General features: G+C 40.5%; 4 protein-coding genes across 4 annotated transcripts in view; 3 read left to right on the top strand and 1 right to left on the bottom strand.

The window, feature by feature from the left end:
• The window catches only part of notch3 (notch receptor 3), a 28,844-nt gene extending 21,728 nt beyond the window's left edge, over positions 1–7,116 (top strand). The window contains exons 23-33 of the mRNA XM_038709908.1: positions 5–108; positions 216–745; positions 836–1,162; positions 1,254–1,402; positions 1,491–1,719; positions 1,868–1,958; positions 2,106–2,274; positions 2,405–2,709; positions 2,830–2,977; positions 3,099–3,196; positions 3,297–7,116. Of these exons, the coding sequence (XP_038565836.1) occupies positions 5–108; positions 216–745; positions 836–1,162; positions 1,254–1,402; positions 1,491–1,719; positions 1,868–1,958; positions 2,106–2,274; positions 2,405–2,709; positions 2,830–2,977; positions 3,099–3,196; positions 3,297–4,790 (3,644 nt within the window). The 3' untranslated portion in view covers positions 4,791–7,116. The remainder of the gene's footprint in view (positions 1–4; positions 109–215; positions 746–835; positions 1,163–1,253; positions 1,403–1,490; positions 1,720–1,867; positions 1,959–2,105; positions 2,275–2,404; positions 2,710–2,829; positions 2,978–3,098; positions 3,197–3,296) is intronic.
• Positions 7,117–8,824: 1,708 nt separating this feature from the next.
• LOC119896519 (retinol dehydrogenase 8) lies at positions 8,825–11,927 on the bottom strand. The gene is made up of 7 exons (XM_038709981.1): positions 11,787–11,927; positions 10,441–10,596; positions 10,175–10,336; positions 9,902–10,081; positions 9,723–9,816; positions 9,369–9,552; positions 8,825–9,268 (listed from the first exon to the last, which is right to left on the bottom strand). The coding sequence occupies exons 2-7, from the start codon at positions 10,535–10,537 to the stop codon at positions 9,059–9,061; spliced, it is 927 nt and encodes a 308-aa protein (XP_038565909.1). The 5' UTR covers positions 10,538–10,596; positions 11,787–11,927; the 3' UTR covers positions 8,825–9,058.
• A 6,592-nt stretch (positions 11,928–18,519) lies between these two features.
• On the top strand, positions 18,520–20,747 carry soul5 (heme-binding protein soul5). Its single transcript, XM_038709992.1, has 7 exons — positions 18,520–18,642; positions 18,793–18,852; positions 19,095–19,176; positions 19,270–19,390; positions 19,876–20,012; positions 20,121–20,284; positions 20,416–20,747. Coding segments are annotated over exons 1-7 (654 nt in total). The 5' UTR covers positions 18,520–18,640; the 3' UTR covers positions 20,504–20,747.
• Positions 20,748–23,424: 2,677 nt separating this feature from the next.
• nr5a5 (nuclear receptor subfamily 5, group A, member 5) lies at positions 23,425–27,979 on the top strand. Its single transcript, XM_038709949.1, has 7 exons — positions 23,425–23,679; positions 24,906–25,021; positions 25,243–25,384; positions 25,735–26,474; positions 26,630–26,749; positions 26,879–27,026; positions 27,158–27,979. Exons 1-7 carry the CDS (start codon positions 23,580–23,582, stop codon positions 27,403–27,405), a joined length of 1,614 nt encoding a protein of 537 aa, XP_038565877.1. The 5' UTR covers positions 23,425–23,579; the 3' UTR covers positions 27,406–27,979.
• Positions 27,980–27,987: the final 8 nt, after the last annotated feature.

Raw genomic sequence — 27,987 nt, 5'->3', positions numbered from 1 at the left:
TTAGGTCGAAGGTGTCAGAGCGTGGTGTGTGAGTCTCAGCCTTGTCAGAACGGAGGAGCCTGTTCTATATCCAGCTCTGCACTGGGATACACCTGCACGTGTCAGCTTGTAAGTGTACATTCACATTAATTTGATCTTGTAGTTTGTGAATGATAGATTTATCCTTTCTGTATTGAAAGTTCACAATCTAATCTAAGTTATCTGTCTATCTTTAGGGTTATACTGGGCCCAATTGTGAAAGAAGTATGTCCTGTCGGGAGCTGTCCTGCTACAATGGCGGCAGCTGTGCACCTACCACAAGGGGGACACGTTGCACCTGCCTGCAAGGTTATGGCGGGCCCCAGTGTCAGCACCGCAGCAATGAAGGCTGCTCCTCCCAGCCCTGTCGGAATGGAGGATTGTGCACTGAAGAGACCAGCTTCCCATTCTTCCATTGCCAGTGTCCAAGTGGCTGGACAGGTAAACGTTGCGAGCAGAGCAGCAAATTCGTTGAGCCCCCAACATCCTCATGCCCTCTGGCAGACTGTCATGGCAAAGCCAATGATGGTGTTTGCGACAAGGAATGCAACACGTTCCCTTGTCGCTGGGATGGTGGCGACTGTTCTCTAGCGGTGAACCCCTGGGCTCGTTGTACAGACCCTCACTGCTGGCGCGTCTTCAACAACAGCCAGTGTGATGAGTCCTGCAACAACGCTGACTGTCTATATGACAACTTTGACTGCAAAACCAAGGAGAAAATTTGCAAGTGAGTTTACATTTACAGGACTCCCCATAGTTTCTGTCTGTACTGATCTGAGAAAGCCTGAGCTGATCCTTCTGTTTGTTTCTTCTCCAGTCCAATATATGAAACCTACTGTATTGACCACTATGCTGATGGACGGTGTGACCAAGGCTGCAACACAGAGGAGTGTGGCTGGGATGGTTTGGACTGCGCAGGAAAGGTTCCAGAAGACCTTGCTGATGGTGTCTTGGTTTTGGTGGTCCTACTGCCTCCCGAGGAGCTTCTCCGCACCAGCACAGCTTTTCTGCAGAAATTAAGTGCTATCCTTCGCACTACACTGCGCTTCCGGCTGGACCACAATGGAGAAGCCATGATCCGCCCCTACACCCGCAGAGAGTCCCGCCTCAAGCGGGAGCTGCAGCCTCAGCAGGAGGTCATAGGGTAAGTCAGGCATACAGCAAACACAAAAGCTGAAATCTTTCCTGTAGATTGTACTTTACACTTAACACCTGCCTCTCTGTTATTCCTGTAGCTCCATAGTGTACCTCGAAATAGACAACCGTCTGTGCTCTCAGGGCTCTGAGGACTGTTTCCCTACAGCTGACAGTGCTGCGGAGTATCTGGGAGCATTGTCAGCTGTAGAAATGCTCCGCTTCCCTTACCCCATCAAAGAAGTCCGTGGTGAGTAGGGGATACTAAGAACTCAATATGTACTAGTTAGAGTAATGAGGCACAAATATGTGATTGCTACTTTGTCTTCTTACCACAGGTGTACGGATGCCAACTGATCTTGACCCCATACCCCAATGGGGCAAGCTGATGCTGGTGGGGATAGCCTCTCTTTTCCTTTTGGTCATCCTTGTGATAGGCATGTTGATTGTTCGTAGAAAGAGAGAACACAGTACCCTTTGGTTTCCTGAGGGCTTTTTCCTCAAAAAGGAACCCAGCAGCAACAAGAACCGCAGGGAACCAGTGGGCCAGGACGCTCTTGGAATGAAGTAAGTTATTTGTGGGGAAAAGTTAACACTAATGATGTTGTTTGGACTGAATTGCTTTAGCAATGCAATTTTGAATAGCTTTAGGAATTTATTTTTAAAATTGCATTTGTTTTCTTGTGCTTGCATTTACCTATTCATCTGTAAACAGACACATGCCAAAAACTGTGGAGGAATCACTCCTTGGAGATCACAGTGAACAGTGGATGGACTCGGACTGCCCAGAGGCAAAAAGGCTCAAGGTCAGTTAAACAATTTCTTTACATTTTTTTTTTGTCCTAATCAATTTATGTGCAGACAAGCACAAGAGAGTGGATGTAAATTTCACAACAGCGTTTCAGCCTGCACTTAAAGTAATGAAATTGAGTTGACTCGTTTTGTGAGTTCAGGTTGAGGAGCCAAGTATGCTCTCAGACAGTGAAGACGCAGTGGACAGCAGGCAGTGGACACAGCATCACCTTGCAGCTGCAGACATACGTGTGCCTCCCACCATGGCCCTCACCCCACCTCAAGGAGAGTTTGAAAGCGATTGCATGGATGTTAATGTCCGAGGCCCAGGTTGGTAGTGAGATAAGAGTTATAAGATTGAAGTATGATTTGCACACTTGTACTCACACTTCATGTGATCTGTTATGTTGATCACTTGAATTGACATAAACTCACCCATGCTTGTTCCATTTCCTACCAGATGGTTTTACACCCCTGATGCTGGCATCATTCTGCGGAGGCGGCTTAGAGCCTGAAGTAGCAGAGGAGGAGGAGAATGAGGAGTGTTCAGCCAACATTATCTCTGACCTCATCTACCAGGGCGCATCCCTTGCTGCCCAAACAGACCGCACTGGTGAGACTGCCCTCCACCTGGCTGCCCGCTACGCCCGTGCTGATGCTGCCAAGAGGCTGCTGGATGCTGGGGCAGATGCCAACGCTCAGGACAACACGGGGCGTACGCCACTACATGCTGCAGTGGCAGCAGATGCACAGGGTGTCTTCCAGGTAAAAAATAAATACGACATATTTTCTTTACTGGCCACATTAGTAGTAGAAATGCCTGTAACTTATTTTAGCACATTGTATAAATCATCTTTTTGAACCCGATCTTTTCTATCCTCCTAGATTCTGATTCGAAACAGGGCTACAGATCTTGACTCTCGGATGTATGATGGTTCCACTGCGCTGATCCTGGCAGCACGGCTGGCAGTAGAGGGCATGGTAGAGGAACTCATCACTTGTCATGCTGATGTCAATGCAGTTGATGAACTGGGTAAGTGTGTAATTTTTCCACCCGAGTCTCCTGATGCAGATGTTTTGTGTTTTGTGATAACATTCATTCATTTATATCCAAAACATAGATGTGTAATCTCATTGTTTGTCATCATTTTTAGGGAAATCTGCCTTGCACTGGGCTGCTGCAGTTAACAATGTGGATGCCACTGTTGCCCTGCTGAAGAACAGCGCAAACAAAGATATGCAAGATCTTAAGGTCAGACATCCACGACTCACTTTTTTGCATCAGTGACTTAAATTGAGACATGTTTGTATCTAACAGAGCCTCTGTTTTGTTGCTCTGTTTTACTTTTCAGGAGGAGACCCCTCTGTTCCTGGCAGCCCGTGAGGGCAGCTGTGAGGCTGTGAGGGTGCTGCTGGCTCACTTTGCAAACAGAGAGATCACAGACCATATGGACAGGTTGCCAAGGGACATTGCTCAGGAGCGTATGCACCATGACATTGTGCAGCTTCTTGATGAGTACAACACAGTAAGGAGTCCACAGGGCCATGGAGGGGTTGGACACCACCTCACTGGGGGACACACTCTGTCTCCTCTTATGTGTCCCCCCAGCTCCTTCCTACCTAGTCTGAAGAACACCCCACAGGGCAAGAAGAATCGTCGGCCTGGGGCCAAGGGTTCTAGCCTGGGAAGCCAACATGCTGCCAGTCTGAAGGATTCCGTCAAGGCCCGCAACAAGAAGTTGACCTTGGACATGCAGAGTGCCTTACTGGAGAGCTCAGTGACCCTGTCCCCTGTCGACTCGCTGGACTCACCCCATGGGGGAGCTAGCAATGCTGGCTACATCACCAACCCCACATCCCCCGTGGCCATGCAGTCACCAGGGCTCTTCCACTCCTCCATGTCTGTCCCAAACACCCCAATGGTACATAGTAACATGTTGGAAGGAGGTGGCCCCTTTGCTGTGTCTCTAGCCCAACTCAATGATCTGGGAGCTGGAATGTCCTTGCAGGGACGTGTCTCCATGGCTTCAGATGTTAACCATGGATATGTGCTGAGTTCAGGCCAGATGGGTCTCAATATGGGCATGGTCAGTCCTGTCAGTGTGCCCTTTGACTGGCACAACCGGATGCCCCCCTCCTCCCAGTGTGGTCAGCAGGTGGTGAATCTTGTGCAAAGTAGCCAGGCAGGCATGCACCCCCAGAGCCCAGCCATGCAGCAGCAGAACATGCTGATGCACCAACAGCAGATGTACCGTAATTCCATGCTGCAGCCCACGCCTGTTACCTCCACACCCACTATCAGCCCAGTCAAGCTGCCCTCCATTGCTGAGCAGCAGCAACAGCAGCAGCAGCAGCAGCAGCTCATCAACCACGCCATTCCCAACCAGCAGAGCATGGCCCGCATGGGCACCTCCTCTCCACCGACACCCCAGACCTCCCAGCCCCCACCATCTTTCTTCCAGCAGCAGCAGATGCCTCAGCAGCCTTCTCAGCCACAGCCTCCTGCTCAGCCCCCACAGTCAGCCACGCCAGCAGCCCAGCCCACTCAGGCTTTGCCCTCCCAGCCTAGTATCAGCACTGCAGGAACGGAGGATTACCCAACCCCTCCCTCCCAGCACAGCTACTCATCCGCACTAGATGCCACACCCAAGCATTACCTCCATTTGCCGAGTGAGCACCCCTACCTGACCCCCTCACCAGAGTCTCCCGAGCCCTGGTCCAGCCCCTCTCCTCACTGCGTCTCCGACTGGTCAGATTCCACACCCAGCCCAGCAGTTGCTGGCTCTGCCCAGACCCAAATTACTCAAATCCCAGAGGCCAATGGCAAGATGCAGGTGTTTGCGTGAAGATCTCATGGCCCCTGTTTGAAAAGGGACCTGGGGTAAAAGAATTTGTGGACTGGCTCTTGGGCCTGTCTGTGTTTATATGTCAGCCTGTTTCCAAGATTTTCATTGGATTTGGATTGACTGTTCATCACGAGGACCGTCTGCTAGTGATTTTTGCAGAGAAAAAAAGTAAAGGGAAATGTGTGTTGTCTGAAAAATGGCAGACAATTTAATGAAGTAATTCTGTCACAGATGGACTTGTTTTTTATTATTAAAAAAAAGTATATGAAGAAAACCAAGTCTTTCATTTCAAAGACTTAGGGATGTTCTCCTGGAAACTAACAAACATTTAAAAAGTAGATAAGAGGAAAAAGTAAAATGTTGAAGGGAATTCATTTATTTTTATTTATTGTTTTTATCTCTCTGAACTGCTTTTTTTAGATGTTTTCACCCTTGTTCTGTTCTAGCTTCTCACGTAATGTGCCCCCCCACCCCCTATTTTATACAGGCCGCTTACATATCTATTTAGCCAATGTGGCATAATTCAGACCAGTTGATAGACAGACAGAAGATCTTCACCCCTCTTGACGGATATTTATTTAGGCCAACAAAAGCTGGTAAGGATGATAAACTGGTATGAGCAAATATATATTAAAGAGTTGCTCAGCAGTAGTGATGTTCTGTTCTGTTTTGAGTGAATTGTGGTAATTGATTACTTTCCATATGAGTATTATAAATAAGAATGTAGATGGGTATCTCTGAAGCACTTCAAGTGACCAGCCTCAAAGGGCAAGTGTGGGTCAACTACAACATTTAACTACAATGGATATTTATGATATATGGGTGGCATTTTCCTTTCTGAATATATCAGCAGCCCTGGTACCGTCAGTTTTGAAGCTTGTTTTCATTCACTTTAAGAAACTGTTTCAAACAGAATGGTTTTGTCTGTAAAATCAGCCTCTCACTGCCCTTTTGTTTTAGTTTTTTGCTTGTTCCATTTGTTTTATACTCTGTGTTGTTGTTTTTTTGTGAAAACCATGGATACCTTTTTTTTTTAACATCGCTTCAGATGTACTAAGCTATGCTCAGCTGCTATTTTATATCACTCTTTCCTGCAAACATTCCTCCATTTTGTCTGTCATGTTGAGTCTGGATGCTGTGCCTTTTCAGAAGCATCCAACACAGAGTTAAACCGGATGACAGACAGGTAGAGGTTTTGAATTTGGTGAGCCCTCACCATGTCCTTCACTGGACTAAATGGAAAAATTCCTGGACTATCAGTGATAGTTGAGATCTCGTTGACTCTCTCGCCTCGTCTCTGGTAGTGTCTGTGGTTGAGTAGTGGTCATTGTGAGGGTGTGGCTGCTGGGCTGTGACTGCTTGTGCCCTGTCACTCCTCAGGGAGGTGTTTTATGGCATGCAGTGGGACAGTTCCCCTGCATATACAGTAGCTTCCAGTCCAGGGGCTGTGGAGTTGCATCTTAAGATGGCTGTTAAAAGAGACTGAAGGAAAGAACACTACTATGTAGTGCTGCGCCTTTTAACCTTTTACAGAATTCTGAGATGACCTTCCCAGTCATCCGGCTAACACCTTGTGTAATGTCTGACCAACTCTTTATCCCCACATGACCTGAGTCTGTAGGATAGAGGTCATCCTCTCCTTAACATACTAAGAACATTTCAGCATAAAGTCAATTGATAATAGTAGAATTTGGAGAAAGTAACCTTTTGCATTTTCACCTTGTGATATCATGAACAGAAATGAGTAGGCCACCACTCCTAGCTACTACTTTTGTGGTGACCTACCCACTTCCCCATGTTCTGTCATAGAGTTTATTTGTCATGCATTGTTTTATCCTGTTCACTATAGACTCAGCCACTGTTCTGTCAGACCGGGGAAACGTGATGTTGTTCCCAGTCCAGTTCACATTTTACTCACAAGGAAAACTGTTCTTTGTTTTTTATTTTTATATATAACTGGTCTTTCAATTTCCCTACCAGGTCGCACTAAGTGTTTTGTACATTTCAGCCTCCCAACTCTGTTTGTAAATATGTTTGTTCTGGGTAGATCTTTGCTTGAGAAGTCACATGTTTCTAAAATGATTGTTATGTACTAAAAAGGACAAAAATAAAATGTACTTCATTTAGCATTATTTGAAGCTGAGGCTGTGACTGATATTTTATTGTGTTATTAGAACAGTCATAGATATTTTCTATCATTATTAATTTCTATACTTGTTTAAAATTAGTTCAAAATCATTGTACATAAAACCTTTCCATAGTTTTTCTTTCTACAGTCAAAAGTTGTAAAATAAGTTACTTATAATAAAAACTGTAGGGAACTACATTTTTGTGTCTTCGTGTTCAGTGATTGCCTCATATTGAAAGGAGGATGTTCATTAATGCAGGTCCTCATAATCCTAGACATTAAATTAAAACAGAAAATGCACTTACCCAAGATGAATTATTCAGCAATTTGATAGTCTGAAATTTTACTCTTTTTGTCCAATACAACAGTCCCACAACATCTTTGTTTTCTGTTTAACAACAAATTTTTGATTTTTGAAATCAAAAATCATATTTTTGAAATCAAACATTTGTGGGAACATTGTATTGGACTGCATTATATTCTAAGTTGTAAGTTTTTGTACCAACATAAGCCTTAAAAAATGATACCGATGAATAAACACCTATCTGATCTGTCTTCATCCACAAAATTTACATTACACAATGTAACAAAATATACATAGACTTCACAATTGTGGTATTAATTGCAGGGCTATTATATTATATTGTAGGTGTTCATGATATTATGTACATGTCCATCGGATGTAGTTATATATATATGTAGTTATATATATATATATATATATATATATATATATATATATATATATATATATATATATATATATATATATATATATATATATATATATATATATATATATATATATATATATATATATATATATATATAATTAAACTTAAACTCAAAAAGGAGATAGAGAGGGTTACAATAGCTTATTCCTCATTCTTTTATACAACCCTCTTCCTGAATAAGGACAGATTGCCAAACTGCTATCAGATACCCCTATATTTATTATCACCATAAAATTGTGCTACTGGTGAATGGTGAATTTGGTCAAACTGAAGCAATATATTTTTAATTAAAACAATGAAATAAAAGTTCAATCATATTGGGGTGTACAGCATCTACCCAGCAGGTCCAGTCTCCCCTGTCCAGGTCTAATATGAATTTGGCTGTGAGGATGAACCTGAAGGTGGTACTGTTAGCGGACAGTATGTTTCTTTAAATGCCATTTATGATTTAAATATTGTTTATCGAATGTTTTAATGCACTATCACAACTTCAGTTTGCATTCCCATTGCAGGATATCATTGCTCTTGGAAGCTTGGGATGAATTCTATCTCATATCCACATTCCTTTATATTTGGATTTTTAGATTTGTATATTTCGTTTTATTTTCTACTTACCTACTTTCTATTATTATTTCTATTCCTTTATATGTTGACATGTTTACAAAGTAAGTATATGTAACGAAAGAATTTCCCCTCAAGGACCAATAAAGTATTTCTGATTCTGATTTCTGATTCTGAAATGTTCCTTAGCAGTTTGGTAGAGTGCTATGATTGGAAGTAGATGAGTGAATTAGCCTTAGCATTTTTTATTTTTTTTAATTTGGCTGTTTGAAGGACCAGACTAACAAAGCACAGCTGCTGTCAGATTAAATTGAAGCATTGGCTGTAATAACAGATTCCACTCCAGGTCATTCAGAGCAGAAAGGAAAAGAAATTATCTTTTATCGTGGCCTGGATCCACAAGTCTGAAGCATATATTACTTATTTCTTTGTTTGTTTGCCAGTCTGTCTGCGGAATCTAATACAGTATGGTACTATTATTACTTAATTTACTAGTTTTGTAATAAGATTACAACAAATCTTCTTTAAATCATTACAGTATAGTAATCCTCATTAATGTTTTATTTTTATGCCCTGTTCTTGATCTCGTTTAAAAGTAAGACTAAACCAAATAAACTTCTTATTTAATGAGAACACAAAATGGAAGAGTGCTTCACATCGCTATTATACAGTATTTACTTGTACAAACTAAAAGAAAGAAATTCCATAAATATGATGTGCATATTACAGTACATATTACAGATTGTACATCCTCCTATGGCCTATGCCATGTTGTAGCTACCGCAGTCAATCACTGTTTCCTTAAGAATAATATTTATATTCTGTGCAACTTGACAGTACAATCTTTATTTCTCCCCTGCCCTCCTCTGCAGCATCTGCAGCACCCCAAGAAAAGCATTGACCACGCTATTATGTTTAAAGGTCATCTTATAGAAGGTGTCCAGCGGTAGACGACCGGTTGGATCTGCATGCTTCAGTGCAGTCATGGGCATGTACAGGCGGTTGGTCTGGTGGCGCAGAGGAGGCTCCTTGGCTGTGATAACTTTAATGGTTTGCTGAACAATAAAAACAAAAATATTTCAACACTCATTATGCGTTTTCACTGGCAAAACAATTGTTTTAGTGACCTTTTAAACTCAAATTGAAACCACTTGCCTCAGCCACTTCCTCTGGTGTCTGGCCTAACGAGGCAAAGATCTTTTTAGAGTATGGCAGGTAAACTTCACGGAAGATTTTGGCCGTCTCCTCGTCTGTCCCTGATAGATCCATCTTCTCAGCATCCTCATACACTTTCCTTTCAAACTCTGTTACCACGGGGCCGGGTTCCACTAGAGTCATCCTTGTCACAGAGATATGAAAAAAGATACATATAGGACCACTTTTCCATTACAGTCAACGAGTTGTAAAAAATCTTACCATTGTGGGCTTACTGATGACTAAAGTTTCACTTGTGACAGTGGCTGCATTCAGTTAAAGATAGAAAATGTATTTTTCATGACATGTAATCACTTGATGTTAAACTTCATTGCTTGCATTGCCAGACTTTCACAAAATCCTTCCACAGCAAATTTGGAGGCTGAGTAGACGTCATTGAACAGAAGACCTGTGTGGAAACAACAAAAATTAGTAAGTAACCTCTTAACTCTCTTTTAATTGTTCTTCTGTTAATCTCCCCGACCCAAACGCACCCTGTATTCCCATGACGCTGCTCATCACCACAATATGGCCACTCTGCCTCCGCTTCATGTCGGGCAGCAACTCCTTCACCAGCCGTGTCATGCCAAAGAAGTTTGTGTCAAAGAGCTCCTTCATGGCAGCGATACTTTGGCACTCCAGTGGTCCAATCATGCCAACACCAGCATTGTTCACTATAACAGCAGAGTATCATATATCATTATGTGCTTGTGGAGAGGTCTTAACATTAAACATGTCTATGATAATGTGAACAAGAGGAGACAGACCGAGAACGTCCACCCGTCTGTCCGGTAGGCTGTTGACACACTCTCTGATGGAGGCTTCACAACAGGCATCTAACTGTTTGATTTCCAGGGTTTTGTTTAAGGAGTCACCTGCCGCTGACTCCAACGGTCCCCGTTTATTAAGATCCCTCATTGTGGCTACCACTGCCTCACAGAAACAATGAATACACTGGTAGTCAGTAGCTGTTATTTCTATCATCTAAAGTTGTTTTGTTTTGTTTTTTGGTAGAGGACAGTGAATGGCTGACCTTTAAACCGTCTAAGCTCATCCTTGGCGAGCCGAGCAGCCACAGCCAAGCCAATGCCAGAGGAGCACCCAGTTACCAGCACACTCCTGGTTCCCATGGCTCTTTGACCTCTGACCTCAAGGCCCAGAAAGATCCTGACGGCTCAGTCAAAAAATGCTGTGAACAGGGAAATGTATTTAAAAGCATATTCCTCTCATAATATTATATCATCATCATCACCATTCTGTAAAATAAAGATGTTTTTTTTTTGTGATACCATTTTTCCTATTGTGCATTCTGTTACTAATTTCTTACTTACTTACTTACTTACTTACTGTGCATGAAAACTTATGTGAGTGTTTAAAAAAAGCACCGTAACAAAAAAAGACTGTTTGATTGCACATAAATAAGAAAACTGAACCACCACACAATGCAGTTGTCTCTCATTTGTACTTAAGTACAAATTAAAAAAATTAAGTTTTTGCTCTAAACAATTAATTTAAATCAAAACTCAACAAATTAAGTCACCGGACGTGAGTATTCAGCGCCGCTGCTGTGAGGCACTACTGAGGCCAGTTTGGTATTTGTTCAAAGATTATATTGGCTCTAATCTCATTTATGTATCCTGGAATGTTTAGCTGCCTAGAACAGCAAGTTGAGTGCTTTGTCCATAGAGGCACTTAATTCCCGCTTGAACCATTTAACAGGTATAACTGCACTCAGTATATATATCAAGTGCATTTTTGAGATACACAACATATATCACCAAAAGTAAAAGTTCTCACTTTACAGAATAGCCTCTTCATACAGTTATTATCATATAACATAATAATTATAATAATATTGTTTGGTGCCTTAAGTCTTGATTGTGTATGTTCTGATCAGAATTGTATATTTGAATTTGTCAACCCCTATATACCCATGTACATAAAAACATTCAAATCTTTATGTGGAGCCAAATTTAACCACAAATACCAATCGGGTAATTTTAATCTAAGACAATGGGTCAGGTTTAATAAATAACTAGAAACTGCCGCTGTAACATGCATTTAGTGGAGTAAAATTTACAATATATTCCTCTGAAATACATTGAAGTAGAAACATAGCATAAAATTATAATACTCACAATTATTACAATTATAAATTGTGGTTATATACAGTATTTGAGGAATGTAACCTACTTAGTAAGTCCCACCACTGTATATCATCCCATATTGAATCCACTTGAATATAAACTACAGTGTTGCCACTGGGGATAACATTTACAGTAAGGTCGCTATAATTCCTACAGGACGAGTAAACCACACCATAGTTCAGACTCAGAGGCCTTGTAGGTCGGCTTGTAGGTGGTGTTGTAGTCTACCAACCTGTAGAGCGAGCAGCGCGTCCTCCACAGCGGCAGATATGCGAAATAAAGACTGTACTAAACTAGCGGATGGCTAAACTTACGTTACTGCAGCATTTAGAGAGGGGGGACACTGCCAAGTTACATCGGGACATGCGGCAACATTACCTACATAAGCCCAGCGATTAACTAAATGGGTCACTTAAGCCTACTCAGTACTTGGGAGTTGTAGTTCTTTAAACGACTCCCTTGAAAACTGCAGCACATCACTCACATAACATCATGCGTTTATAAGACTGGCCACTCATTCTTCACTTCATATTTGATTCATATTTGATAATAAAGTAGGTCTACATTAGAAATAGAGATAACATTAACATTAAATGTCTAGTAGCCTACCCTTGTTGATACCTCTTTAATAATAATAATAATAATAATAATAATAATTATATAATAATAATAATAATATCATCCACGTAAAAAAACTGTACCATACTGTATTGACACTGAGTTTCTGAATGAATTTTGAAACTTAACTTTGAAAGTAACTACCAGAAGTACATTCCGGTAGCATGCTGTTTGCATTGTCGTCAACTTGACGAATTGAATGTGTTGCAGTTTCTCATTGTGACCACTGGAGGGCAGGAAACACTGATGATTAAAAATACACTCAAGTCTACCGCCAGATCTGTCGAGACAGCTGCAGAACACACTAATAGACCCAGAGATAAAATTGTGTATCCAATATTCTGCTCTTCTTGAAGTGTTTACATGAAGGTGGAAGAAACGTTCAAAGAGCTTAGCCATTTATTGGTCTATTTATTGGTATTCATTGTTTGACAACAAAGTGTAGGCCTACATTAGTGATAAAGATACATTCAAGGACGTAGAATTTAGTAGGGACAGTATGGGCATGTCCCTATATCCAGCAACTGCTGAACTGTCCCTTGTAATAACTGTGATCAAAACAAATATAACCACTGTGGTCGGTCAGCGTCTAGTCAATGTATATGGTACACAAACGGTTAATAGTTTCTGTTCTCTAAATGTGAGTCCAGTTTTGAATTATTATGTGTAAATTAAACAGAGCTGTTCTCTGTTCTCACGATCTTCACTTTTTTTTAATTGAATGTTTATTTTACAATATAATTAATATAGGCCTAAGACTGTGGGCCTCCACTCAGACAAAGCTTGGAAAAAAAACAATATTTATTTATTATTACAATATCAATATCAATTATTATAATATCAATATTTATTAATTTTCGATATTATTTCTTAAGCCCAATTCAATTGATATTACTTCCTAACCTTATTTTATACAGGTAGATTGAGTGGGGAATTATTTTCTTTCCTACAGTTTTTGTATGTAGGGTTTCCTCTCAGAAACTGATGAAGTGGCAGCACCCAAAATGGAGGTGTTAACAGGGTGTTTTATGTTGTATTTTATATAATACCTACCCTATAGTAGGGTAGACTTTTCTACACACCAAAAAACATTGATTTTCTAATAGCATATTTACTAGCAATTTTTTACTGTAGTTATTTTTCAATAATCACACCAATAATTAGTAAATATAATACTATTGTTATTATTAACGATTATACCGATTTGACAGCAAATTTTATGTTGCAGTTTCTCACTGTGACCAATGGAGGGTCAGACCACAATAAGAATGGCTGGAAATGCATTTGTTATGATCACATTACTTACAATCAAAAACTAGCACCATCAAGCAAATGCAAGACCACCAAGTCATAGCAATAATACTTTCTAGTCCATCTGTGTACACAAGAAGAATGCCAAATTGGTGTCTGTCTTGCAGCCTTTTATTTCTAGCAGCCAACATCTGGGAGCCTCTTGCTTGCTCACTGTCTTTTTCTTCTCGTTCTTCCGTCAACGTCTTCTTCTGTCTCTTCACCTTTGCCATGGACTCCTGAGTTTGGTTATGTTGTCCACTCATCGCTACAGCACAGCACCAGCACCGCTCTCTACTACCAGCAGCATAATGTCATTTATAACTTGGGAGGCAAGCTAGCCACAAAGCAAGACAGAAACCAATGCAAGCGCTTAGAGTAATGTTACAGTATATTATCTAGTAAATTTGCTAACATGAACTCTAGATTTATAGCCAATGGCTAAATCTCTGTCTGTCGACAACTTTGTTAACACAGTCAAACATCAAGGAAGGCCAGCTCGGCATCTGTCTTGCATCCTTTCAGCTAGTCAGCAAGTAAAAGTCAGCCCAATATTTACTCTTGTCCATCTCTTGCTTGGCCACTCTCTTTTCCCGCTTCTTTACTTCCTCTGACAATGTCTTCTTCGGTCTCTTCGCAGCCTCTGCCCCTCTGTCCACGCTAACAATACCGAGCTAGCTTCTTCCAAAGCACTTAAATTGTACATATACTTTTTGCTTCTTCTTGTAGAATGATTGTGTTGGTGTGATGTAGTGCCATAAAGCTTTACACCGTTCTTGCGATTGATGTCCTGCCCGGTAATTCACTGTTAAATAGTGAAATACCAGACACTGCAGGCCGAGTGGCAGAAGCTGTTATTTTATTATAAAAATACTACATAATGTTGCTTTAACAAAAAGCATTTACTTTCGTATGATTTTTGCATAATATGATGTCAACTCGGCAAGTTGTGTACCAAAACCTTTGTAGACTTTCGAGTTGTTGTTCCGACTTGAGGGCACATTCATGCAAAATTTCCTAATTGGGGAACTCATTTTTCCATTTATTCTTCACATAAACAAGATCACATGTTTGCCTTAGGATTAACTATTACTGTTGACAGAATTTATACTATAACAACCTATTCAACACACACTGGAAGCATCAGCAAGCATCAGCAGCAACAAATGATGAAGTTTAATGTTGGCTGAAGGTTGTTCCCTACTTACCAGACAGCATTAGAATGAACAGAGCTGAGCTGTGTTTTGTGATCCTTGAGAATGAATATGCGTGAGAGGTGGACTAAGGCCTGAGGGAGGGTTTCTTATGTCTTTCTATTTGCTTTGTCATACAGAAGGTCTACGCTGCTGTTCTACTTAGGTTACATTACCCCATTCAGTGTTTTGTACATTTTACATTTACTTCCTTTTATGCAGCTTAAAAAGATGTTTTTTGAATGACCAGGTCTGTCTATTATGTCCTTGTGCATAATTTGGTAATGCAGTGGTATGTGCATGGAATAGAATTTCACACATGATTAAAGCTGCAAGGAGTGATGAACGGGCTTCCTGCACGTTGAGGTGCAACACAGCCCCTGAGTCGTTGCCAGAGGTTGGTTGACACAGCTCTAAATTTTCATGCATTTTGGACACTGCACGAAGGAGTTAAAAGTCACTTCCTGTGAAAACAAAATTATACCTTATGTTCCAGTATATGTACTCTTGGTCTAAAAAGTGAAGCCAATGCGGAAGTGTAACATGTGACGTCACAACAGCTTCCTGTTTCATGACGAAACATCGGAATTCGACGCCACGTCTCATACTTTGAAAAACTTTTCATTGCGAACGTCTTTAACTACTTAAATTTGATGCTTATTTTATTAATTGACCACTGAATTCAAGGCTCCTGGACATGATACAATTGCCTCCCAAATGTCATACATCTAAGTGAAACATGCCACAGGGGTTCCTCATGGGGCCATTTTTCCACCCATGCCCAAACCCATATCATCCACTTCTGACATGTGTTAAGTTTCATGAGTTTTTCAGAAACAGGACAGGAGGTCTGCATTCAAATGTCAAATATCTTTATTTTGACACAAGAATATCACTTTATTTATGTTTAACAGGATCTTCATACAAACGACTAATGGCCTAATAGTCATCAGTGTCAAATTTCCCTTTTTTGCAGCAAAGCAAAGCTATTTAAGGAGAAGGCATAATATGTTTTTTATGTCACTGAAATAGAAAATGTATTAAAAAAAAGACTCTATGGGGAAAACACAACAAAGTTGCCTTTTGTTATTTTGTTTTAGCATGATTGGCTTTTTTGTATCGTTTCAGGTATGGTGATCACTTAAAATTATATTTTACTCAGGATTATAATGTTTATGATTAATTCACTATCACCTTGAGTAACCAATTTTATATGATCTGCAATTGTGTTTTTTTTCTATGTATCGAGATTATGCACCAAAACACGCTGATCTATTGTGCACATGGGTGTGAATGGGGTCTTTTGTCTCATGGTTGAATGCATGTTCTTGAAATAGGAACCAACTTCAGGTGTTTGTTGTTCTGCAGGTAGAAAACAGGTATCATGTGGTCTGTGCCAACAAAAGGGACAAAGCAATTCTTTTGTGACATTAATTCTTACATAATTAGTCCATCATTTCTGTCTCAGCCCCATTTTTTGTTTCTGTGTAGGCCAGAGGTTGGTCATTTAGGACCTTCTGTACAATGTGGTGGTAAATAATATAACATGGGAAATAGGCGTTTCACTCATGTTGAGAGTAAAAATGTGAGTCACCACCTCCATTGGCAGCCTTAGCGATGTTTTATAGCCAACTAGCAACATGCAATTGATTGATTTGGTGAGCTGTGTGAATTGAATTCATACAGTTCATTTAACATACACACACACACACACACACACAAACACACTCACACACACATTTACTGTTTTATTTTATTTTATTTATTTGATAGGGTGTATGAATTCAATTCACATAGTTCTTTAAACGAACACACACATTTACTGTTTTTTAAAATGTATTTATTTGTTTCAATAACTTAATTTTTATTTATCTATTTTTACTTAAACACACACACATGTTTACTATTTTATTTATCTTATTTTATTTATTAAACTGTACAATTTGAATTGTTCTTTTGTATTTTCCTTGAAGCTTTGGCAATACTGTTCTATTAACATTCATGCCAATAAAGCAAATTTATATTAAAATATCGCACACTATTTAGTATGACGTCATTATATAGACTGATCTCTGCGTCTGTGTATACTGACTTCCCATGCTTTTCATTCTGCCGTATTTCTCTGACATAACCTATGTTAGAACATCCTAACCATTCAAATGTAAGGTTAAGATCTAGGCTATAAATAAATGTGTTTTAATGTACACAAATGTGTTCTAAAATTGAAGATTCATAATTGGGGAGCAATTTTCTCAGTGGGCTTAATTCGTGTAACAGTGGAGGTGAGGCTCATATACAAGTCATGCTGGGGGTCCCTGGCAGACCCCACAAGTCGCTCTTTGCCTCTGTGTCTCTCCCTCCAGGGTGACAACAGCTGGCTGATAGGCAGGGCTGGACTGGGGCAAAAAATCGACCGATTTTGCACAAGATTGTGGGCATGACAACAAGACAAGAATATATTTTAACAGCCCTACTATTTAGGGGAAAAATATATACTGATGAAATAGTTGATAGGTCGGTCTGGGGATCCTCCCCCAGAAGATTTTGAGCATTAAACACTTAATTTCCTGCATTCTGGGGACCATTTCTGGAGACATTTTCTGCACCATCATTACATACTTTAACATTACTCTAACATCATAGCATTTGTCTTTGTTAATTAACATTTCTTATCAGAAGATTTTTAACATATGCTTTCAAAACGTTGTGAGTAGCCTACATGTCCCCAGCGTCCCCTGTGTAAATGACCCTCCCTACAGGCTGAGCTACTCCATGCTTACCGCTTCACCTCCACACTCCTCCTGCTCACTTTCTCACTGGGCCCTGTGACTTTGTCACTCGCTAACACACGCCTCCTCCTCTGCCAGGCTAGGGCTACGGCTCTCCTTTATTCCTTCAAGTGCCTGTGTGCCTGCTCTACGTCGGGTACTGCAGCTGATGTTGAAGCTACTGCAGCCCCAGTAGCAAACATATCGGTTGTTTTCGCGCATTTGGCGGCAGCCGTCTAAACATTTTTGGGGGGGCCATAACGCAAGAAACAGAGAGCAGAGGGGGTAGGGGCTAGTAAGAGATGTGATTGGGCCGGCCCAGTGTCAGTATAGAAAATTACCCAATGGGCCGCTGTCCCTGCTTTATGGGCCAATCCATGGTCCATTTTTTAAAAAACAGACATGAATACATAATTAACGTTGCACCGGCCCCAAAGGTGATTCGGCCCACCGGGTATGCCGGATTACCTGTCCAGCCCTGCTGATAGGAACACAGTAGCTAAGGCACAAGGCTAGAAGATAACAGTGTTTTCTTGGACTTTTGTATGTTTCCAGACTCACTATCTCCGATTGGAATGCAAAACCATGAGTCTTTTACATTTCAGCGTGACTTAAGTAATAAATTGGAGTCTGGCTTTTCAGATTTAGGCCAGTTAATTGGCCTTTTAGGGAGAAACCACAGACACTAAGGAGAACCTGTTTGTCACCTACACGCCTCATATTACAGTAATTATGCACATGTTCACCCACACAATAATACACACAAACAATATTTCTAGTTAACCTTTGTATGGTGTTGTTAAACGTCAGTAAAAGGTATCAACATCTTTCTGACAGCCCCAACCAAAACTGAGCTTTGAACTATTGCTTCACAAAGGTTTTGTTATTTGTTGCAGTGCTGTTGTACTGGGTTGTGTATAGGTGTTGCTGGCACAGAGTAGTCCAAAATATATCTTCTTTGACCTTCTTAAGGTCATCACGTCCTTCACAGAGATACTACAAAAGTTACAAAACATGTCAATGACACAGTCAAACGTGACTCTCTGTTTCACAATTCGTTGGGTTTCCATTGGTCCTAACCCTCTATTCTCTGGTTTGTGTTATGGAATCAGGGAGGGGCCAGTTTTCCTTTCATAACCAGAGTTGGAATAAATAGTTGTTTTGGACCAGACTGCAAAGATACAATTTTTGAATGCACGGAACCCAACACTGCCACAATGTAAGTACAATCTTACTGTCCAGACTGATCCTAGATTAGAAATGCCTTTGCGTATGAACTAAACTTAAATGTTGTGTGAAAACTGTCCTCTTCTCACCGGATGAACAAAAATGGCTTGTTAAGTGTTGAGTGAAAACATGTGTGTCTCAGGATTTATCTTTCAGGGCTTGTTGGCTTTCTGCTGGTGTTTACAGCTGAGGCCAGAATTGGGTAAGCCTAGTTTTCAGTGGATTGCTTCAGCTGACCAAAATGAGTAAATGTTTTTGTTTATTAGAAAACTAGAAGTGCTGTTACCTCCACAAATCAAATTTGAAAATTACTAATCAGCTCATGAAGTAGATCAATGGATATACGATGAATTGAAGCTACTAATCACAGATCACGACACAGATGATTACTGATAATTAACCGCGTCTGTGTCTTTTATAATAATTTCCCCTCTAATTACACAGAAACTCATCTCAGTTACAGTTCTGTTCTGAGACAGAACAATGCCTGCTGTTTGACCTGATTTGTGAGACTGACCAATATGAGGTAAGTGTGTATGAGCAAGAGAGAAACCTTTTCACATTTCAGATACAATAAACTTCCAAAAAGCCCGACTTACCATGTTACTATGTCCCTAAGGTCCGCCACTATGACTCTGTGAAATGGGTTGCAACTGATGAGACATCCTTCTTCCAGGAGATTGCACAAGTTAGAGCGTTCAGACGACTGTATGACTACATCACTGGTGCCAACGTGAATGGTGAGACGTGTTCGTGTATGTGTGTGTGTGCATCCACTTATTTATTTATGTTTTATTTAATATTTTATTGAAACAGGTATTCACATTTTAAAGAGAGCACAAAAATAAACATACATAGGCATAAGGCAAAAAATCAAAACAGCCCACCACTTACAATATAGTATTCCAGATCAGTCCAGGGAGTATCCCAATGTCGGCTTGAATTGGCCCCAGCCCCCTAGCAACCCTGCACGGACAATAATACAAGTAGCATTCCAGATGTTTGAGTATAACTTTTTAAAGTCTGCAAAAGAAATGAGAATTTTTGCTTGCATCTGTGCCTTTTTTTGTGGTACAGCTAAAATTAACCTATAATTACAGTATTTAGTTGTGATCAGAGAGCGGACATTGTTTGGCGGACAGTTTTATTGGAATTCAGAACATTGGATGTATTTCCTATTTCAAAAAAAAAAAAACTGTTGTATTTTCTGAATGATTATCCTTAGGAACGAAAATTCAAATGACAACTCCTGTCGTTGTGAAAATCATGGACAAGAAATTTTGGGAAATGGGTGTCTACACATTGTATTTCTTGCTGCCAGCTGAACATCAGAAGGATCCCCCCAAACCCACTAATGATAAGGTATGCTTATCTGACAAAACATGGCAGAAAAAATAAAACATCAACCTTCATTAAGTGATAATCATCATGATGATGTTTGAATGACAATGAAACTTTGCTGTCATGCAGGTGTACTTCCGTGACACGCCAGATGTGAATATGTATGTACTGAGCTATGGAGGATGGATGACGAGCCTGTCTGACAAAAACAAAGCTTACAGTCTGTCTTCTGCCCTTGACTCAGCTGGTGCAGAATACAAAAAGGGCTTCCACTACGCTGTTGGATATAACAGGTAAACAAATGGATAATTTTCTCAGTAATAATCACAAGAAAAAACACAAAAAAGCCCAAAGACAAACATCAGTATTTCATTCTGCAATAAATTTGTGTGTGTGTGCTTGTGCATGCATTTGTTTCTTGCAGTCCTATGACGCTGTTTAACAGGCACAATGAGGTGTGGTTTGTCGCTGAGGATGACACAGTGTGTTCCAGCAGCAGTGAGGAATCGTAGTTTTCTCCATTCTCCTAAAGGTTATGAGCCCTGTGCAACGACTGCTTACAGCAAATAGTCTTACATGGAGATGCAGTGGCTGGGCATTGTTTCAAGTCACAAAGTGTCATATAAATTCCCTGCCAAACAGAAACAAAATGTTAATGAATGTTAATGAAGTGAATACACCATGCACTACTTGTGATTTTACTCTAGATGGCTGATGGTTTTCTGTTATATTCAATAAAGTTACCTTTTGCAGTGATTTATTTTGGTTGTTCTTAGGCCTCATTTGGATCTATCCTCAAATGTGTCAAATCAGCTGGTTTTATAAGATGTATTATATATTAATATTAATATATTTACTATGAAGCCTACAGTCTGACTCCAGTTTAGACAACACATTCTCACTCGTCACATATTGACGCTTGGTCAAGGCCCTTTGGCGTCGCTTTTGAACATTTTTAGACGTTTAAGGTTCCGCGGTCAAGTTAGCAACGCTTAGCAACAATACATATACAACGTCCGGTTAGACTTTCAAAATAAAATGCTAGCTTTCGATACATTGCCCTTTTTAAACGGCACGTTATTAAAGTCCTCAAATGTTGCAATTTGGTTAGGTTTAGGCACAAAAAGTATTTTGTTAGATTTAGGCAACAAAACTACTTGGTTAACGTAAGGAAAATATCATGGTTTGGGTTTAAATAACTACCTTGGTCAGTTAACATGTAAGTTAGCCTACATCACTTGCATAAGTTAGTTGCATAATAAAAATATTTAAGGCTGACTATTTTTTTCACACAGGACAGGAACCCCAGTGCCCTGGTCAAAGTCAGGGTTCTGGCTCTCCATTCACCCCAACCTTCTGTTAATATCATATACCTACCTTTACCATCAAAAACTGATGCTACAGGGCTTCCCCCAATGCTTTGAACTATGACGCTATAGGGATCCCCATGCGTTACAAACTGATGCCGATGGGTCTTGACCAACTGATTGCCGTCTGCTGAAGCTGTATTGCCCAGTCTCTTCAATCACTTTCTTGCAAGTGAAATAGCTTACTGCATTTTATGGGCTGTATTGGCCATTTAAAGATATTTTAGGAGGTAAAAAGTACTAGGTGAGCTATAATCTGTCAAATATAACTCTTCTGAATGAAATCAACTAATTTCAGGGCAGAAATAACCTTCCAGTCAATAACAAAAGGCTTCAATCATTTTCTGGCAAGTGAAATACTGCATTTTATGAGTTGCATTGGCCATTTAAAGGTATTTTAACAGGTAAAAAGAGTGGATTGGTTGGTAGGCCTACACAGCAAGTAAAATAATGCAGAGTCATAAGGATAATTGCAAAATTGTCTTCATCTTACATCTAATGGCAGTAAGTCATGTTAATTAGGCTACAGCCCGTTTTCCAAATATAAACAAAGATATTACAAATAGGCCTACCAAACATCAGTTTTCTGGCGGACGATCACTTTTCAGTCTTCTCCATGCGTCCATATGTGACGAGTAGGGAGTGAGAACTGGTTGGTTTAGAAAAATGATACTCAACAATACCACTAGATGGCACTATCAAGTCCAAGCGCACCATAACTTCCAGGATTACTCATGCTGCACAGCACTTGTGGCTTTTCAGGGACATATCAAGGATTGTAGAAATTTTTTTTTCATGTCATTAAGATTTACCTTCTGAAAGAAGACAGACAGTATCAGGTGTCATTGATGAACACCTGATACTGTCTATTGATAGTTATTGATGTATGTCATAACACATTTACAAGCTAATGTGCAGGTGTCATAACTATCCACCCTTGAACTGCCCTATCTCTTTGACGTCACTTTGAGCTTCCTCAAAGCAGCATGTAGCATTTGGGCTTGTGAATGACACCTTAACATCACAAGCACTGGCAGGGAATGTGGAGCAATATAATCACAGTCTCTGATTCAACAAATTGGCTAATATTATATAATACTGAATAAAACTAAGTGTCTTGGGATTTTACTGTTGAATGCATTTTAAGATGGATGCATTATATTTTACTCAAGAATGAATAGCTGATGTTTAACTTAAATTCTGCACTTTTAAAATATTTGTAAATATTTACATTTTCTGCTGCTTTGTACTTTCTACTTCACAATATATCAGGTGGAAATATTGTACTTTTTACTCCATTACGTTTATATTTAATCTACAGTTACGAGTTACTTTGTGGGTTAACATTTAAAACATAAACATATGATCAGCTTATAAAATACAATACCCCTTGAGCAAATATGTGATTTTGGGCTATATGAACAAAATTTACTTGACTTGGCCTGCAACCCCTCATTATAGAAATATGCAGTTGGGGCCCTTTGTTTGATGTGTCAGTTGTCTATCAGATGTTAGCAGTTACAATAAAGAACGATTTCCCCTCTAAACAGCTTTGATAGTTTCATTTAAATAGCTGTCCAAGGATCAATGAGGTTAAATCCATTCCATTATTTTACACACACAAAAACTGACAACACATTAGTGCAGCTGAACTTTATTATTATTTCCCCCATTAATAATCGCACAATGCCTCAGATTTATAAGATATTACTTTTACTGGCAATGGAGTATTTTCACATTGTTGTGATGTTACTTTACTTTTACTTAAGTAAAGGACCTGTGCCCGTCTTCCACCACTGCATGAATTCCAATGCTACAATACATAATACTAATGATGCAGGAATCACTCTTCGGTTAACTCTTATCTTATCAACTGAGCTGCAGGATGGCTCAATGATACTGGAGTCATTTCACTACAGTAACAGGTGGATATCTGACTGTCTAACATGGAGGGGCTGGCTGGCTAGCTGGCTTGCTGACTGAAAACTGACTGACTGACTGGATAGGAGTGCCAGCCAGTTGAGGTCAGGAGAGGTTTTATGACTCTCACTACAGATCGAAGTCCACCCGTGGGACTCAAACAACCATCAGTCCACCAGGGCTGTTGGGCCTGCCTGCCAGCCTTTCTGTGACTCTCCTGCGCTGTCTGTCTGGTCTCCTGGTCTCTGCAACAATGAAGATCAGGGTGGACTGATTAAGAAGTTCCATCCAATCAGCCAGAATGGATCTACCTGGTTATCGCCCACAGCAGCCCCAGCCCCTTGTCCACCAACCTGACACTTGCTCAGAGGGTCTATTAACTTTGGAAGGCTCATCAACATGTGAGTACAAGATAGAAAGTGGCCTTTAGGCAGGTATTAGAAATAAAGTTTGAGTTTGTATAGTGTTATAAAGATACCAGTGTATTTACCAGTGTCTGGAAATGTATATTATGAAGTAGAACAGAAATTATATTGATCATGTCATATCATTATATTGATATGATTTTCATTTGGGAGACAGGTTCCTGTGGAATTCATAGCTGTAATGGCAGAAAATTATTTCCTCTTACATTTAATCTTTTATACATGTTCTTTTATAATTAACTTTTTTCTTTATCATTATAATCATTATATTAGTCTGTCCACACATGTAGGGTTGTTTAGGTCAGAGTTGAGATATTGTTTTAGTGTTTTCCTTACTTGCTATTCCTTTCCTCTCATTGAATGTTCCTTCAAGGCCGGGAGAGAATTCCTGTACCCCAAAACAAAGAAACCTAGACTGTGTAAATGATTATGCATCAATTTGCTCTGGGCCATGTACCCGAAGCTGCCCTAAGCAGCAGGTCTCTGGACCAGCTGTATTTGTTTTATAGTACTTCTCTGTTTATTCTCTTTAATAAATTCTTCAAAGACAACAATTTGTTGCTACTCAATTATTTGCTTAATCGCTTACCGGCAATATACAATTTCCACGACAATAACCAGTGACCTCTGGGTATTATGTAAAGGGTCATATCTGTGATCATAGTCAAGCATATCAAGCTGAGTGATAAGGTAATGTCTGCAAAAGAGCGATGGTCCTATACTTCCCATTATTCTATCAACAGCTGAACAAAAACCCTCAGTAGACACACAAGTCAGCCTCGCACTCAACCACTGAGTATTCTACAGTACCTTAACTCAGATCTGAGAGTAATTCTGTTGTCATTCCAGGCATTATTAATTAACATCTTCTTTGTGGCAGACTTGAGATATTACCTGCACTGATGCAAAAGAAAAGAAATGCAAGACGGTGGGGGATCCACTAACCTTTGGCTTCTCTGCATTGAACATAAAGTAAAGAAGAAATAGAGAGAATGAGAACAGGAAAGAAGGGTTGGAGCAAAATTTGCTCTCTGGACACATGCATATGTTTTCAGCAGCTTGGCACATCACCATAACCATCACCATTGAACAACCAGCACTTGTTGTCTCACCTCATGCCACATTGGCTAACTTTAGTATCAGATGTTTGTGTCATACTGTACATTTGACATTTAATGTGTAATTGTGGTGTCATTATCCAGCTCAGGAGTTAAAGACGGAGGCAGACAGCAGAGCAGAGTCAGAGGAGAGCTGTCCCATCTGTGGAGACAAAGTGTCAGGATACCACTATGGACTGCTCACTTGTGAAAGCTGCAAGGTAAGGGACAGGGTTCAGACAGTCCATGGAAAAGCATGTATTCTCACTTTGTTGTTGTAGCACACAGCAAACAGCCACAGTCAACTAACATAGAACTAAGATATTATCATATCATTTCTGCGACTATAATGATACATAATTTTATTTTGTCACTCAGGATTGTCTTGTAATCGTCTGAGAATGAAGCAAAAGTCTCACAGTCTCTCTCTCTCCCTCTGCAGGGCTTCTTTAAACGCTCAGTGCAGAATAACAAGCATTACACCTGTGCAGAACAACAAAGCTGCCCCATGAACCTTTCGCAAAGGAAACGGTGCCCTTTCTGCCGCTTCCAAAAGTGTTTGGCAGTAGGCATGAAGAGAGAAGGTAGAGAAAACAACCCTCACCCCCAAACAGAAACATACACACACATTCACTCACTCACTCACTCACTCACTCATGTGTGCCTTTGTACTTGTATTGTACTCTATTGCAACATGCCTTGTGTTCCACTGGCAAGCATGTTCTTTTGTCCCATATGACTTATCTAAGAAGTCATAGATCAGCTGTAATGACCTAGATTATTTATGATGACTTTGTATTGTGGCGCAAACCTGAGCCCTCAAAGTGCAGTGGGCATATTATCAGGTTTCTCAACTTAATCATCTCTGGGAATGTCTGGCAATGGCAAATCTTGTTTTAAAACCTTAATGATTTGTTTGATGTTCTGTCAATAGCGGTAAGAGCAGATCGTATGAGAGGTGGCAGGAATAAATTTGGACCTCTGTACCGGCGGGACAGGCAGATGAAACAGCAAAAGGTTTATCATCAGGAAAACGCTGCTCCCTACAGGATTAAAATGGAAACTACCCAAACACACGGGCCTACAGCTCCAAATGACCTTCTAGTGAGCAGTCACACAAGCACTACATTGTCCTCTGATGCTTTCCATCAGTCTCACATGTATCCCTCTGGCATGGTGCAGTCGAGTCCGCCCATGCCTCTGGACTACAATCTGAACACAGACACGGTGCTCACACCTCCATCCCTGCCCTACCCTGGACTTTACCACTGCACCTTCCCTGGATATTTCCAGGAGAAAGGGGAAGTGCCTTTTAGCTACAGCTTGGCTCCTGCAAACTATCCAATGCACCCAACTCTGAACAATTCATTCACTCCAAGAAGCACACCAGCATCATCCCCCTGCTCAACACCGAGCTCAGCCACCCCTTTTGCCCAGGCTCCCACACAAACCCCAGACACTCTCACACACAGTTTCCTAAGTCAGCTCCTGGAGGCGGAGCAGGATGAGAGCCAGCTATGTGCCAAGGTCCTCGCCATTCTACAGAGAGAGCAGGCCAGCCGAGGCAAACATGACTGCCTAAATACATTCAGCATAATGTGCAAAGTGGCTGACCAGACTCTGTTCGGGCTTGTGGAGTGGGCCAGGAACAGTGCACTCTTCAAGGAGCTCAAGGTGATTAATTATGACATTGTAAACCTAAATCTCTAATTAGCTGTGTGAGTGGACCTATGGCATTTATTCTTTGCTATATGTTGGGTGCTTACTGGAAGTCAAAGGCCATAGCGTTTTGTTTGCAACTACATCAGAATTGTTTATGCTTCCCACAGGTGGAGGACCAGATGGTGCTGCTGCAAAGCTGTTGGAGTGAGCTGCTGGTCTTGGATCACCTCTGCAGACAGGTGACCTATGGCAAAGAGGGCTGCATATATCTGGTCACAGGACAACAGGTACAGTTTAACTTTAACTGCACAAAATGCAAAATACTTCATATTCAACAATGTCAGATTGGACATTATTTGTTGTTTTGGGTTACACAGCAACTTTAATTCTGATCATGACCTCTTCTTCTGATTCAGATTAAGGTGTTGACCATCATCTCACAGGCAGGAGTGACATTGAGTGGCCTGGTATTGAGGACCCAGGACCTGGTGTCAAAACTGAAGGCACTCCAGTTAGACAGACATGAGTTCGTCTGTCTCAAGTACTTGGTGCTATTCAACCCCGGTGAGCTTTTAGTTGTGCATTTTTCTTTTAATGTTACTCTCATGCATTAAGCTTCTGTTGGTGTTGTTGCGGTTTTGTATGCATGTATTGTGTCGATGATGAGTGAGCCATGCATCATCTTTCTGCTCTAGATGTGAAGTCAGTGCAGAGCCGCAGGCAGGTGGAGCAGATACAAGAGAGGGTGAACAGGGCCCTGATGGAGCACACCCAACACAGTCATCCAGGACACTCAGACAAGTTTGGCCAGCTGCTGCTTCGGTTGCCTGAAGTACGTAGCATTAGCTTGCAGGTTGAGGAGTATTTGTACCAGCGCCATCTTCTGGGGGATTTGCCCTGCAACTCTCTACTCACTGAGATGCTGCACACCAAGCACAGCTGAGAAGATGCTGTTGTATCTAGTCCTACATGAGTGGCATAGCCCGAGTTTGCTACTGTGGATTTTTGCACCTTCTTTTTTGCCTTTCAGACCCCACTGTGTTTGTTTTTTAAAATTTTGATGGTTGTTGCAAATACTCAACAGGCATGCTTTAACAACACTTACAGCCTCAATCACTAAAGTGAGTGGAAAAACACAAGCAAAGAAGGGAAATATTTACTAAACTTGTTGCCCATTATTAACAGTATTACCACAGCCCAGTAAATGTTTTTTTGGTCTGTATTGTAGGGCAGATTTGAGATCCAAGCACTACCATGATGTGTTAATAAGCAGGAAGAGCTTAACTGTGTAAAGAAAAAAGAAAAATGCATCATTGAATAAAGAAATTTGGTTTTTGGAAATTCTTGTGTACTCAAAACCTGTAACTGAATTACCTGGAATGTGTTTCACCATTATAACATGTTACGGTTTATGCAGCAAGATTTTGGCACTAACTAATACCAACTGCACCCATTCAAAATTCTAACAAAATATAAACAATGCAAATGGAAAAATAAAGACGGGAATGAAAAAAAAACATGGATG

This window comes from Micropterus salmoides, unplaced genomic scaffold (genome assembly GCF_014851395.1).
Source record: "Micropterus salmoides isolate LMB-PRFRI ecotype aquatic unplaced genomic scaffold, ASM1485139v1 Ms_hic_scaffold_10, whole genome shotgun sequence".
In the NCBI taxonomy this organism is placed as follows: Eukaryota; Metazoa; Chordata; class Actinopteri; order Centrarchiformes; family Centrarchidae; genus Micropterus; species Micropterus salmoides.
This window is presented reverse-complemented; position numbering and strand designations above follow the sequence as displayed.